This window comes from Eumetopias jubatus, unplaced genomic scaffold, assembly GCF_037043125.1.
Source record: "Eumetopias jubatus isolate StellerSeaLion01/CBP00866 unplaced genomic scaffold, mEumJub1_p1.0 scaffold_2, whole genome shotgun sequence".
In the NCBI taxonomy this organism is placed as follows: domain Eukaryota; kingdom Metazoa; phylum Chordata; class Mammalia; order Carnivora; family Otariidae; genus Eumetopias; species Eumetopias jubatus.
The window spans coordinates 200,304,729-200,319,365 of NW_028274808.1; the positions used below are offsets into that span (position 1 = coordinate 200,304,729).

A 14,637-nucleotide genomic window follows, 5' to 3' on the forward strand; every position below is an offset into this window, starting at 1 on the left:
GCCAGTCAGCACGGGGACCCTGACGGAAACCAGGAAGGTCCTGTCGGCCTGCTTCCCCGGCAGGAACGTGTGGGCTCCCACCTCACCGAATTCCCGCCCCAGACTTGCTCAGCTGGCTCCCGGGAGGCCGACTCTCGCGTTTCTAGCAGCCCCTCTGGTGCTGGTTCTCCCCGAAGCGCGGCCCCTCCAGCTCCGAACCCACTGTCTTTGTTCGGGGTGTCTCCCCACCCCCATCGTCAAGCCCCTGTTTTACAACCACCGACTCACCATTCGGGGCACACCGCAGGGGGTCAGCAAGACAGAGGTTAGAGGGAGGGAGGCAGGGCCTCCTCTGGGCCTCAGCGCACAGGGGCCATCGGGGTGGGGGAGGACGCACACAGGCCTCAGCGCCTCTCCTCACCCCTGTCCCCGCCGCGGGACACTCGGAGCTTCCCAGGACACCCAGCGACAAATAAGGCCACCGTGCATGTTCTCATCCCCGTTGCCTCGCACACGTGCCTGGGCCTCCCCCGAAAGGGACTGTGGTCTGTGGGCCCCCGAGTGTCCCTGAGCCCCAAACAGTTGTTACGGAAGAAAAACACCCTCGGTCATCTTCAGCGTGCTGCCATGCGCAGTGCTGGGTCCTCGGCGAGAATCAGGACGGGCACCAAAACCCCGGCCAAGGGTCCCGCGTCCCTCCCACCACACACACGCGAAAAACACCAGTTTCCCAAGAGCGTCCCTGATGAGGCAGTGACGCGTACTGATTTTACTAAACCTTGGCCCTTGGGCACATCTTTCTAATATTCTGTGTGACACACTCTGGTCCCACCCTCAGCGCGACGCCGTCTGGGGAGCAGCCCGTGCGCCATCGTCCCGCTACCGCCGAAGGACACCTGGACACGCTCTCCACGGAAACACGCTTTTTACCTGAAGGGACTCGTGCGTCTCTTGGAAATGGATAGCTGCCCCTGCGTCACCACGTGGTCGTGGTGACCAGCGCCAAAATTCCGGCTCTTGTGCCAAGATCAGAACTTCGAAGGAGCCACCTCCACGGCCCGAGCCTGACAACTTGCCCCAGGAGGGCGACAAGAGTGCGTTTCTGCTGGCGTCTGCCGCGCTGTGGGCACAGAAGCCTGGCCTGACCTGGTGGAGTGGTATGTTCCACGGGCCCGGCACACGGCGGTACGGGAGCGCGGCGAGCGGGGCTCCCCCGGGCGCCACACAGCTCTGGAAGCGCTGGCGGGCTGAGTCCACATGGCGACCAGCTGCATGGCCAGGGTCCTCCAGGAGGGGTGTCCACAGCGACCTGCACGCGTTAGTAAAAGATCCCTTTCTTTTCCAAATACCCATCGGGGCAGCGCCGGATGTCCCGCTGAGACTCGCACGTCCCGTGGCAGACCGAGTCTGGAGCCGGTCGGGGCGGTGGTCAGGGCAGCCCGCGGCCTTCTCCCAAGCCAGAGATCGTAGGGCGTGTAATACATGCCCCTCTTCTCGTGAAAACCTTTTGTTTGGGAAAATGTATTTTTCATGCAATTGTTGTTTATGTCAACATGTAATGGGTTTATTGTTATTTTTAAATGAGTACAGTTTTTAAGTCTTGGGCTTGATTTCTAGTACGGTCGTCTCTTAGGGTTAGTATCGGTAGTGAGGACCCACAGGAACACAGGCGGTGACATCTTCAGTCTCTCCTAGAGCGTGGAGTGGCCCTGCTGGCACCGAGGCTCCCACCCTGGGCACCAACCAGCAAGCGCGTCTCCAGCCTGTGGGATGAAGCCCCACCGCTCCCGCCGGCTCGTGACATGTTCCGCTCCCCCTCGCGGAGTCTGTTTCTGTCTCCTGATGGTTTTCCAGCTCTGACCCTGGCAGACGGCACACCGGCCGCAGGGGTGTACGATGGCACGCTCGCGTTTTATTCTGCATTTCCCGGCGCTTCGTGAGGCCCTGCAGGTCTCCTTCCATCCTTTAGCCTCATTCCCTTTGCCCTCATTTCTTTTTCATTCGAACTTAAAAATACTTCCTTCAGGGGCACCTCCGTGGCTCAGTCCATTAGGAATCTGACTCTTGATCTCAGCTCAGGTCATGGTCTCAGGGTCGTGAGTTCAAGCCCCGTGTCAGGCTCTGCGCTGGGTGTGGGGCCCCCTTAAAAAAAATAAACAACTTTCTTCCATTTCAAAACAAAAACCCACAATGTTATTGAGAATATTGTTGGAATTACATTAATAAAATGATGACACTTTACTTTGGAGCTTTTAGGAGCATGTGGTTTCTCCACATGCTCAGGAATTGTTTTAGATTTTACAATAAAACCACACAGTTTCCTTCGTGTCAATCCTGGACCATTCTGGTTAAACTCGTTCATAGATTCCCTGCGGTTCTCAATCATGACTGTGAACGGAATATTCCATTCTCATAATTCACAGGTTCAAGGTGGTTTAAAGAGCTTTTGATCTCTTGTATATCTCCTTCCTGGGAATATAAAAATATCATCTGAAAATAAAGGTAATTTTCTGTTATCCTGCTTATTTTGTTTGTCTTAATGCATTAGCTAAAAATACCAATGTTAAATAATAAAGGTGAAAGCAAGCTTGTTCGTCTGGTTCCCGATTTCCATTTTTGGTACAGGTTGTCTTGCTGGATCTTATCAAATAGCTTAGCGTTTACTGATATAGCCACTTCCCCACCTTAACGGACCGATAACTACAGAAGAAATCAGAAACTCGTGATGGACACACGGTTTACGAAGGGCGTGACATGGGCGGTCGCACGGCTGACCTCCGCCGGTCCGCACCGGCTCCGCTCCAGTCCAGCGGAGCGTAAGACAGCACCGACTCCGTGACACATGGAGAGAGCGAGCCCTGACCCCACACTCAAAGAGAAAGCTGGGAAAATAAAACAGTGCGAACGGCCTCTAAGTTCAAAGGCAAAAATGCTATGTAACATACTGCAACCGTGGCCTTCCACTGCTATGGAAACCCTGGTGCGCGTCACGGCCACGGCACCAGCCCCAGAAGCACCAGGACGGTCACCCAGAGCCGCAGTCTGTTGCCACCTCGGTGACCCTCGGGCATGGCTGCTCGGACGGGGATCCATCCAGTGGTCCAGTGTCTGTCAAACGACCAAGTTCTCACTGGGGCATGTTGTCTCAGAGGCAGCTGCTTCCTGTGCCTGCAACCAGCCCCTGGCTCGGGTCTTCAGCACGCGACGCCCCAGGGTCTCCCCTGCAGTGGGGTGCTGGGGCTTGTTCCATGCACGCCTCCCCCCACAGCTGCGGTGATATCGTGCTGCTAGCTGACACTGGCCTTGGCGGGAACACCGCATGTTTTGGCAGAAATACGGCAAGTTCACACTTCAGCAGAACTGCCTGTTACACGTTCACCAAACTACTGCCTTTGGTCCCAAAGCAGCATGGTTTGAGTCCACGGCACTACGCTGAGGAGGTCCCCGAAGTGGCTGAGCCGGGCACATCCTGCCCCTCTGGGCTCCACGGCCGCCCAGCCTCTTGCCCACTGCAGCCGGGCCTGGGGCTGGCCTCGGCACCACCTGGGCGACCACGGGCAGCTGGCTTCAAGGACCACTGCAGCGTCAGATGACTGTGACAGCCTCCTGGCAGGACCTCTGCCTTCACCTCACCCGCCACAGGTCTGCTCAGGAGCTGTCAGGAGTTTTCCTAGACCATAAGTCAAACCACGTTACCTGCCGTGTCGCCTCAGAACCCTGCTGTGTGGGCAGCAACATGCTGGTCCCAGGCAGGGAGCCCTTTGTCTTTGCAGCCGGGGACCAAAAGCCCCAGTGGCCGACAACACTTAGGAGGAATTCAATAGAGAAGTGTCTGGAAAGGTTTTCCCCCTGGTGACGGAGGGGTGCAGGGAGGTGAGCTTTGTCTCACAGCTTGGGGCGCCGCACCCCTGCTCGGCCCTGCACCACGGGTCCCGATCCAGAGGGCCTGCCCGACTGGAGTGTGAGTGCGTGAGGCCAGGTCTCCATCTCATCAGCGCAACATCCCGGGCCTAGAAAACCGAACCGGGTGGTACACGTGGGCAGCTGTCCTTGCTTTGTTAGCATTCTCGCGGGCTCTTTGGGGTTCGCCCTGGTGTCAGAGGCTAGCTCTGAAAGACGCTATGGACTCTGGTGTGGGATGAAACAGCTGTCTCCCCTTCCCCTTTAGGGAGGGTTTCTGTTCTGGGCGCAAAGCTGCCACCAGCCTGTTTCTGTTCGCTTTTGTTTTTGGAATAGACCAACCTGGTGCATTCCCTCTGAGCTGAGAAAAGCGAACTCTGCTTCCAGGGAGTTATGAAAAATTACACATTTGATATCAAAAGCCATTTCAAATATCACTGATAGTGACGGTATTGGAGAACAGATGCTAGGAGTTCTTACTAGGGAATGGCCCCAGAGTGAGCCTGGAGTCCCCGGCCTGTGTCTGAGGAGCGGCTTCCATGCGGGGAAGTCCGAACCGGGAGCAGCCCCAGGGGCCAGCAGGAGGCCGTCTGCCTCCTCCGGGACCCGGCCTGGCCCGGCTGGCCCGTGTCGTGTGGTCGGCTTGCCTGGCCCTGGCTGCCCGCCCGCCTACCCGCCCGGCAGCCTACACGTTGGACTTGGCGATCATCTTCTCCAGCAGGCTCATCATGCGCTCCTGCAGCTGCAGGCTCTGCACCTGCAGGAGGTTCTGCTGGTCCAGCACGCGGCGCACCTCCCGGCACGTCTCCTCCATGGCACGGCTCAGCTTGCGCTGCTCCTCCAGCATGGCCTCCAGCAGCCGCAGCTTCTTCTTCTGGAAGTGGCAGCTCTGCACCTTGCGCTTCTTCACGGGCCGCTCGTCCGACCTGGAAGGACAGTGCCGGCGTGGGGATGGCGGGCCGCAGGGTCGGGGCTCCACCCGCCCGACTCTCCCAACCACCGCGGTGGACACGTGGGAAGTGGAGGCCCTGGGCAGTGGTGAGGAGGGGCTGCAGCTCTCCCGCTGTGACAGGAGGGGGCCACAGGGGCCGCAGGCACTGCCACCCTGTGGGACTCGAGGCAATCGGGTGACCTGGGTCCCAGGGCCATCCAAACACCCGTAGCCTGCGTAGACAGGGTACACCATACCACAAGAGCACCCCTGAACCCACTGAGCACGTGCCGAACCCACAGGCCCAGTGTGGGGCTCGGGGGCAGTGGCCACATGCAGGGAGAGACGAGGAGGGCTGGTGGGTGGGGGGCGCTGCGGCTTCTCCCCCGGGCCCGGAACCTCAGCCCGCGCCATGGCCCTGCCTTGTGCTCTCTGCCCCGGGGTGGTGAGCATCCCTGGTCTCACTGGCCACACCCCACCAGTACCCCCAAGACCTTGCCAGTCCCCTCGTCTGGGCCCTGTGCTTCGAAGCAGAACGGCGCCCCAGCGGCTCCCGTGTCCCAGCCCTGGTGCGGTGGCTGGGGCAGCCGCGAGTCGGGAACCGGGTCAATCCACGGACACATCTGGCCATAAACCTCAGGTTTCCAGCTGATTCCGTCTGGCCGTCACAAAGGCACTCTTGTCTGGGGTCTTTGCTCCAGGGAAGGGGCGCTGGACAAACTGAGCAGCAGCCCCTGATTTCCGACTCCCCCAGACCCTCCTCACCTCACGCCGTCTGACAGACCTGAAGGCCAGTGCTCCACCTGCTCTCTGCCTTCTCTTCCCCAAATGGCCAACTCCTATTCACCCCTGAAAGCCGACCCCAAATGTCCCTCCTCTGGTTGCCGGGCCTGCACACCACCGGCTGTGTCTCCTGCACACCTGTCAGTGGGCATCCTGAGGGTGGGTTCACGCAGCCGGTGCTGGCCTAGCAGGACGTCTGCGAAGGGCAGAGGGGACGGGCATGCACACTGCCACCAGCCGAGGAGCACACTCCGGGGGCTCAGCCCATGCCCCTCCCAGCCAGCCTCGCCAGGGCAGGGAGGAGGACCCCAGGGTGGGGTCTGCTAGGGGGTGACAGGGAGCCCAGGAGCCAGAAACTGGGGGTTGGTGGGGGTGGGGCACTTGGTCTTCCTCTGTGTCCCTTCTCTCTCATGACACTTAGACAAAGTGCTGATTTATCCCCATTTTACAGAGGGAGACTGAGGCCCAGAGAGGTCAAGGACTTTCCACACAGCCACAAAGTGATGGAGCCAGGAGATGAACCCAGACTATGGACATGATGGCCCGCACTTCAATACCTCCTGCCTCCCCGTCCGAGGCCAGCCTGTCTGAGGCCGCCCCGTCCGAGGCCAGCCTGTCTGAGGCCGCCCCGTCCGAGGCCAGCCTGTCTGAGGCCGCCCCGTCCCTGGAGGCCCTTGCATACCACCTAGGCCTTTGCAGCCAGCCAGGGACGGAGAGGAGGCCACCGCCCCGGGAGCTGCCGGCCCTCAGCGCTCCCAGCCCCTCCTCTGGCCGCTGGGCTCCTGGCCCCTCTGCTGGAGGTGGGGGCAGGGAAGGAAGACACACCTGAACTTAAGGGACAGTAAGCTGGAGGAGCTGTCGGAGCCATCGTCCTGGAAGCGGCCTTCGTAGGAGCACTGGTCATACGGTAAGTACAGAGGGGCGGACTTAGCAGGCGGCGACAAGGACGCCTCGGTCTGGGACGCGGAGGGCCCCGGCTGCTGGCCGTCCGGCACTTTGCCATCACAGGACTCGGGGACCTTGGCCAGAATCCTATCAATGGCTAGGTAATAGGGCCAGTCGGGCGGGACGGACTCGCTATCTGTCATGCATTTTAATTTCCTGAAACGAGAGACACAAGAGCCAAGGGTGAGAGACGGAGCTGCCCCCCGCCTGTCCCGCCTGGCCCTCGGCTGCGGGGCCCCGGGGAACCACTCTTGGCCAGAGAGCCTCCCCGGAAAAACTGGCCAGGCTCCAGGGCCAAGGTGACATGAGACTCGGAAAGAAGTCGGGCTGGGGACCTACCCCACGGTGGGCGCCAGAAACACGCGGCCCACACGTGGACACGACCGTGTGAGCGCCGGGACCCTGAGTGGAGCTGCCTCTGTCCTTGCTGGTCTGTAGTTTCTACACTCCCTACAAGGAACAGATACTGCTTTTAAGTAGGTTCACCAGCAATAATAAAGTAAACACAGGAATAAAATAGCATTACAAGTATCGTATAATGCAAACATAAGGAGTCATAATAGAAAAAATCTGTTTTTCTAAAGAAAACGCCTCAGAAGCGAGAACCATAGGAGTTAAGGGCGCAGGCTTCAGCGTCCCACAGATCTGAGCTGTGTCTCATCTCCACCACTCTGCTATGTGACCTTGGGCAGGTTCATTAACCTCTCTGAGCCTCCATTTTCACATCAGTAAAAGGGGATGAGCAAAGTAAACTCCTCGTAAGCTTTAGGGAGAATTTAATAATTTAATAAGACAATGTTCCTGGCAAACAGCAAACTGACCAGATAACATTCTTGGCTGAAGATACCAGGAGGCAGCAGCATCCCTACTTAGACTCCAGGGCCATGGGTATGCACAGCATAGCTCTGCCCACCATGGACGGGGACCCCGCCCAGCCCTGTGTCCTGCCCTTCCCTGCAGACAGGCCTTGTAGGTCCCTGGGGCTTGGCCGAATTCTGGGGGCTCAGGGATGGGAGACATGGCTGCAGGAGAGCTGGGAAGCCCTGGCCAGGCCAGGAAGGAGGCCACAACTGGGTGGGGGGGGAGGGGCGTTTCTGTCTGCCCCATCAGATCCAGCCTTAGTCTGTGGCCCCTACATTCCTGCCCCATGCTCCTCCCAAGTAGGAAGGCCCTCAAGCTATAAGAGACCCCTGTGGCCGGATGGCTCCTGCCTCCGGATGTGGGGCTCCTGCCAGCGTGGGCCCCTGGTCACACTGGTCACTGGAAACACTCAGCTGACCATCTGAACGAGTTGCCTTCAGCAAACGGGCCCACCTGGACGGCAAGGGGGTCTGTGGCTCAGGGCAGCAAGCCAAGGCCAGCATCCACCAAGCAGAATGTCCTCAGTAGAAAGCCAGGGACAGGCCACAGAGGGAAAGGCATGGCTGCTCCGTCTCCCGACCCCAGGACCATCCATCACCCTGGAGGCCTGCACAGATTCCAGGTGCATGCAGTAGAGGACTGCACCTGGGGCCCACACCCAGCCTCTGCCTAGGCTCCCTCCAGCCCCTCCAGACGCCCCCCTGTGCTTGTTCTGACCACTCAAGCCAGGCTACTCCTTGGAGAAATGAGGGAAGGCCTGGCTCTGGCACAGGAGACCCCGGTAGGGTATTCCAAGAGACCATGCTCCATGGAACCTGGCTACCCCCTCAGGCTTCCTCAGCCTGACAACCCTAATATGTAAAGAGCTACAGTGAAAAAACAAGAAAAGACTTTGCTGTGGGAGGCTTTCTGGGTGTGGGTGGGGGGAAACAGATAAAGAACTAGTCAACCAATGAAAGCATCAGCCTGTTAAAGGCTGTGTGGCCTTGGGCAAGTCCCTCCTCTGCTCTAGGCCTCAGTTTCCCCCTCAGGGAATGGGAAATTGAAGTGGTGTATACGTATGCAGTCCTTCCCCCCAGCAGCAGACTGCAGCGTCTGGAGTGGAGCCCTGCCGGAGGGCCCAGGCCCCTGCTCTGCTGCAACCTCCTCTCCTAGGACCTTCTTGGCCCACATCCCCCACCTTCAGGAACGGAACAGAACACCTCCCCTGGGACTCTGAAGAAGTCTCTCAGGATAAATAATGAATAACTCGCCCAGACGCCAATCAGAGCCCATGAATTCCTGAGTCAGACGGGCAGCCCCCTCACCAGGCACAGAGGGACGCGCCGTGTGCAAGGAGGAGGGGGTAACAGGAACACACACGTCTACAGACAACTCAGCCCTCACATCACAAGCTGGTGGCTGGAACTGAACATTGTTTACGTTGTGAACCAGGCCTTCGGGCCCTTAGTGGCTGCCTCCCTTCTGGCCCCTGGGCCTGCCTGGGAGCTGGGGCTGTGGGTGGAGATGGGCCTTCGGGCAGGTGCAGGCTCTGGAACTACTCCTCCAAGGGCCATGGAAACAGCCGACGGGGTGTCAGGGGCCCTGCGAGCCTCTGCACGTCTCCAGGCCCCAGACGGGCTGGGAGCTGCGGGCCGGGAGGGTCCTCTCGAGGTGCCCAGGGCAAGACTGCAGGCCCTGTCTACACCCAGACTTGACTGCACCTCTGGCCCCTGCTCACGGCAGCCACTAGGGCAGGCGGAGGCGGCCGGGGTTGGAAGCCGCTGGGCACGTGCACCTCTCGGGGACACTGACAGGCCCACCCCTGCCAGTATACCCTACGGCCCCCCACTCTCACTGCTGCTCTTCCACAGCCCCCAGCTCCGGGGCAACCTGTCCCCCAGCAAGACCGTAGCCTGACCACGACCCTAGCCCTGCCAGTGACCTTTGCCCTGCCCGTGACCCACTCCACACTTGTGACCTTGGCCACGCCCAGGACCCTCTGCACACAGTGACCGTCCGCAGACAGGCCTGGCTGCCACACAGCCCGAGGTGCTGGGCCTGTGGGGCTGTAGCTGGCTCCCCCCACAGGTACCAGAGCTCCCCCGCCCGGGAACCCCATCCGCGGCCCCCCTCAGGCTGCCAGGGCTGGGTGACCACAGTGGGGAGGGTGGAGGCAGAAGGGGGGCCAGGCCTGGGTCCCCACTGCTTCGTTCCACAAACAAGGCCCCTCCCACAAGTGGGGGCCTGCCGGGCACTGCAACATCAGCCCCACCACACACCCCGCTCCCTGCCCGTGGCCCGTGCCACCTGCACTCGCAGCTGGGCTCGGCGGCTGCCGGAAAGGACAGAGCGTCAGTACCAGGTGGGACTTGCAGGCCTGGGGGCTGAGCCTCCTTCTCACCCCGGCCTCAGTTTCCCTGCTTAGCCAAGCCACGCCTGAGCGGCTGGCCCGCGGTCTCCCGGCTGGCAGGAGGGCATGTGGAGGCCGAGTGGACGCCGCCTACAGGTGGCAACCAGGGCAGGGGCCTGGGGTAGGGTGCTGACCGCCCCAGGCCCACCTGGCTGGGCCTCAGCTCCCCCGCCTCCGTGACGGGAGGCAGCACAGACAGTCTGTGCAGGCCCCATCTCACGGCCAGGCTCTGCCCACACAAGGCCTCCCTGACTCAGCTCTGGGGGGGCCGCGGCAGCCCCCGCAGCCTGGGCGCAGCCGGCCGGCCACTGGGCGGGAGTGCGGGCTGTGCGGGCTGTGGGGGCACGCGGCTCGCGGCTCGCGGAGCCCACCTGTACTGGAAGGTCATGTTGGTGATCTTGATCTTGATCTCCTCGCCCAACCGGCGCTCCCCGGTCATCTCCAGCAGCTTGCTGGCCATCTTCTCGTACACCTTGGCGTTGCGCTTGGTCTGCTTCAGCTCGTCGAAGAACTCCTCCCAGACGAGCATGAGGCCACGCATCTCCGCGTCCGTCCAGTTGCGGGCGCGCCGGTGCTTCTCTGTCTGAGGGGACACGAGGTAGCCGGGCACTTCGGCCGCTGCCATGCTGCAGGCTCCTGTGGGGTTAAAAGAGTGCACTCAGGCGGGGCCTGTGGCCTGCGCACCAGGGCGGGAGCCCCACTCCTGGAAGGCAGCTCCGCGCTCAAAATGGGGCCTACATCTGACAGGCAGGAATTTAGTTAAAAGCTTTTAAACGGGAAACGTCATTTTGATGTCACGTTTCCATAGCAACAGAGCAACTGCATAAGCTACAACAACAGAAACCTTTTAACTGAAAGCGCAGGAATCAGGGCTGCCCTGACGGGCCATCAATACAGCAGCAAGCAGGCCAGACCCAAACCCGGCGGCCTAGGCGCCCGCCCTGCCTCCCACCCCAAACCGTCAGGAGCCTGGTGCGCGCTGGGCTCGCAGGACTCCCGAGGGCGGGGGTCCAGGCCGCGGCCCCCACCTCGGTCCCGCCCCTCTCACACAGGCCAGGGACCCAGGGGAGCACAAGATGGAGAGTCAGGGGGACAAATGAAGAGGGAGATGTGGAGACAGAGAGAAGGGTGGGCAGCGAGGGGTGAGGGTGCAGAGGCGGATGCCCCCGGGGACCCGCGGCAACCCTCGCCTACCCAGGATGTGCTCCACACACAGCGTGCCCCTGGCCACGTGCTCACATGTGATGGGAAATGCACGGATGCCAGGCTGGGCAGGATATGGCCTGTCTCCCTCCTTGAAGGTGGGACTGGTTGCCGGCCTGGGTGATGTGGGGAGAGCAGAGAAGCCAGGGCAGTTCTTGAGGCCAGAGCGTGGCAGGCAGCAGGCGGGCAGTGTCCATTTGCCCACCTCCCACCCCGGGCAGCCCCAGCACAGCCCTAACCTAACCCTGCTCAGTGCCATCTGTGCTCGACCTGCTTCCACCCGGCGGTGGCATGCTCCCTGTATCCCCAGTACCTCACAGAAAAGGGTTTGCTAAAGGCTTGCTGAGTAACAGAATGAACAAATGAAGGGACCAATCTTAAGTAGTCCCCCCCTTCCCAATAGATCACCTAAATTTTGCCTTTGGACTTACTGGCAAACTCCTACTCATTCTTCAAAGCCCTATTCTGACATCACCTCCTCTCTGAAGTCTTCCGACTCCATTTTGGTCCTTCCCTTTTTCCCTCATGCTGGTTGACCCTACCTTGAGCCAGGCCATTTTATTTTCTACTCTAGTTGTGTGACCCCGGGTTCAGAACACTTGCAAAAGTGAGAAAATAAGAATTCGAGGGACGCCTGCGTGGCTCAGTCGTTAAGCGCCTGCCTTCGGCTCAGGTCATGATCCCAGGGTCCTGGGATCGAGCCCCGCATCGGGCTCCCTGCTCGGCGGGAAGCCTGCTTCTCCCTCTCCCACTCCCCCTGCTCGTGTTCCCTCTCTCGCTGTGTCTCTGTCAAATAAATAAAATCTTAAAAAAAAAAAAAAAAAGAATTCGCATATTCTCCAAACACCGGGCACTGTTTTAAGAGCTATAGACAGTTTCTTCCACTTTGATCTGCGTGGTTACTCCCATTTTACACATGAAAAGCCCAAGGGGTGGAGAGGTGAGGTCAGCCTGTGGGCAAGGGGCTGGCTGGGAGCTGAGTCGGCCGTGCTGTGTGGTCTCCTGAAGGAGCATAGGCTGTCAGGCTCCTGGTAAAAGACACCTGTCACCCCTCCTGTGCCCGTGGTCCTGGGTGGGGCACACAGGACGAAGCCAGTGCAAACTGCTGTGTGCTGGACAATCTATCTCCCCACCGTCTCCTGGGGTCTCCTAGGAGGTCCCCCAGTGCTGACAAGGTGGCTGCTGCCTGTGGCAGGGGTCCTTGGCCGTGGGACCCTCACCCTCCCTCAGCGGGTCTCTACCAGGGCTTGGCGGAGGCTCATCCTGACGTCTCGAGGGCCAGGGACATGGACTGCTAGCGCCGGCGGGGCTGGGAGGGCACACCGCAGGACGGAAGTGAGCTCTGCTCCGTGACACGGGGGGATGGGCCTGGCTCACCAGGAAGGCAGAGGGCACCGCCAGAAAGAACGAGGCTCACAGCGGCAGAAGGCCCGCTTGCGGGAACACAAAGGGGAAGCAGCAGTGAGACAGGGCGACCATCCCTGGGGGAGTGCAGGGGGCGGTAGGAAAGGTGGTAGGGAGCATGGGGGGTGGTAGGTAGGTTGAGAGCCAGGCTGGGGATGGGCTGCGGTGTCCCCTTGGGGCTGGTCAGCCGAAGTCAGCAGGAGGGTCAGCCACAGGGCAGGAGACCAGGGCCATGGAACCCATGAGGACTATGGACAGAAAGTGCCACCTAAAGGCATCAGCATTCAAAATTAAAAGACAAAACTCCAGTGGTTTTATCTGCAGGAGCCCATCGCACCTGCTGGACAGGCCCCAGCCCTGCTCCCTAGGTGTAGGTGCCCAGCCAGGCTCCGGCGTCCATGGGCCGTCAGTGAGGCTGCCTGGCATTTGTGGGTTTCTGGCGGTGGCCTAAACCGGGGGAGGGACTCCTGAAGTCCAGGCTGAAAATCACCACGGTTAACAGAGGTCCTCCTCAGACCTGCCCACGCGCCCAAGAGCTGAGGTTGGAATGGGGAGCTGTCCGTCAGGTGGAAGGATGGGAGGTGCCCCGGATGGGGTGGGTGTGCTGGGGTCAGAACTGTAAGTGCAGCGGGTGGGGGCAGCTGGGGCCTCTACCCCGTCTTCAGTGGGTTCTTGGGTTGAGGCCTGCATCCTTTCTCTCCAGGCCTCAGGGGTCACCTGGGGGCACAGGGACACCACCACCTGGCCAGGCACACCTCCTAGGAAGGCTCAGGGTGGCTGTACCCTCCAGGAAGCCCCCAGTCCTCAGGCAAAGGCTCTCAGCACCCCTTGAGGGCTTTCCCCAGCACAGCTCCAAGGGCTGAGCAGGGCTGCCTCCCGGCACCTCCCAGGACAGAGGGAGGCAGGCAGAGCATGGCCGTGGAGCTGCAGGCCGGGCTGGGGACGGTGAAGACGCGTCAGGACAGTTGCTGCCCCAGGGCCCCCAGGCAGCAGGCCAGCTGGTCCCACTGCCTCCAAGGGGCAGCTGCCAGCCTGTGTGTGTCACTCTGTGCTCAGGACTCTGGCAAACCGTGGCTCCAGAGGAGGGCTCTGCACCTCCTACTTCCCCTCCAGCCAGTGCGTCCAGGGCAGTCAGGGCAAAAGGCTGGACTCCAAATGTCTTTGCAGGTTTCAGTGGGCACCGGAAGCCCCCAGAGAGGGGAGTCCTGGGGGAACTTCTGGGAGCAGAGCTCTGAGGGGGGACCTCCAAGGAAAGGTCCCGGCTAGGTGGGCGGCCCTGTCTGTCCTTGCTGGGGAGGGGCTCCATACCTTGGCACAGCTGCATGGCCTGCTGGGACCCTCAGTCTCCGAGGGATGGGGAGGCAGAGGGCCGGGGACTGGGTATCCGGCAGGACCTGCAGGGAGAAGGGGTAGTCAAGCCCTGGCAGGAGGCCAGGGGCACCTGTGCGGCCACGCCCTGTAGGCCTCCATCTCACTGTGAACGGACACTCCGTCTGAGATACTTCGGTGTGCCAGCCCTGCCCGGCCAGGCAGGCCAGCACAGGGACCCAGGGCAGGAAGCAGGTGTGCCCGTGAAGAGCCTCTGGCACCAGCCAGGGGCCAATGCCAGTGAGCCAAGCCTATCACAGTGGGCAGTCGAGTTTAGCAGTGGAAACACCGCATCCTGGGCAAAGGCAGGAAAGCATGTGGAAGGTGGCGGCAGTGTGGCAGGGCGGTAGGGTTGAGTCCTGGGAGGGTGGGGCCAGAGGGTGGGGGCTGTCCCGGTGGAAGGGGGCAATGATCGTCCCAGGGTGGCCGGCTCACACTGGAAGGAAGCTCCAAGCTGCGGCCCAGCGCTGTGTGGATGGGTGGGTGCATGGGGGGCGGCTGTAAGCCCAGCTCACCAGGCTGGCACCACTGCCCTTTTCCTTACATCCCTGGGGAGCCCAGACCCTTACCTGTCAGCCCTCTGCCTCGGTGGGTCCCCTGGGCCCACCCACACCCCCAGTGCCCCTCAGGCCTATGAGCCGCAGGCTCCCTAGAGGATGTGGCCAGCAGGGAGAAGACCACTGGAGTGGCCTCCAAGTTTCCTGCTTGAGAGGCTGGTGAGGACGCGCCATCCAAGCAGATGTTAAGGCCCCCAAATCCGTGAAAACTGTAGGATGTGCTCACGGCTTCCCAAAAGGAGTCTTGGTGATGCCACAAAGCAGGCCCACATCTATGCCCACAGGCCCCAGCAGAATGCTTCATCCAGCGGCAC

The 14,637-nt window shown here is 60.9% G+C and overlaps 1 protein-coding gene across 1 annotated transcript; it reads right to left on the reverse strand.

Moving 5' to 3' along the window:
• Positions 1 to 4,401: 4,401 nt before the first annotated feature.
• Positions 4,402 to 14,020, reverse strand: MSANTD1 (Myb/SANT DNA binding domain containing 1). The gene is made up of 4 exons (XM_028090330.2): positions 13,707 to 14,020; positions 10,163 to 10,427; positions 6,419 to 6,694; positions 4,402 to 4,805 (listed from the first exon to the last, which is right to left on the reverse strand). The coding sequence occupies exons 1-4, from the start codon at positions 13,720 to 13,722 to the stop codon at positions 4,565 to 4,567; spliced, it is 798 nt and encodes a 265-aa protein (XP_027946131.1). The 5' UTR covers positions 13,723 to 14,020; the 3' UTR covers positions 4,402 to 4,564.
• Positions 14,021 to 14,637: the final 617 nt, after the last annotated feature.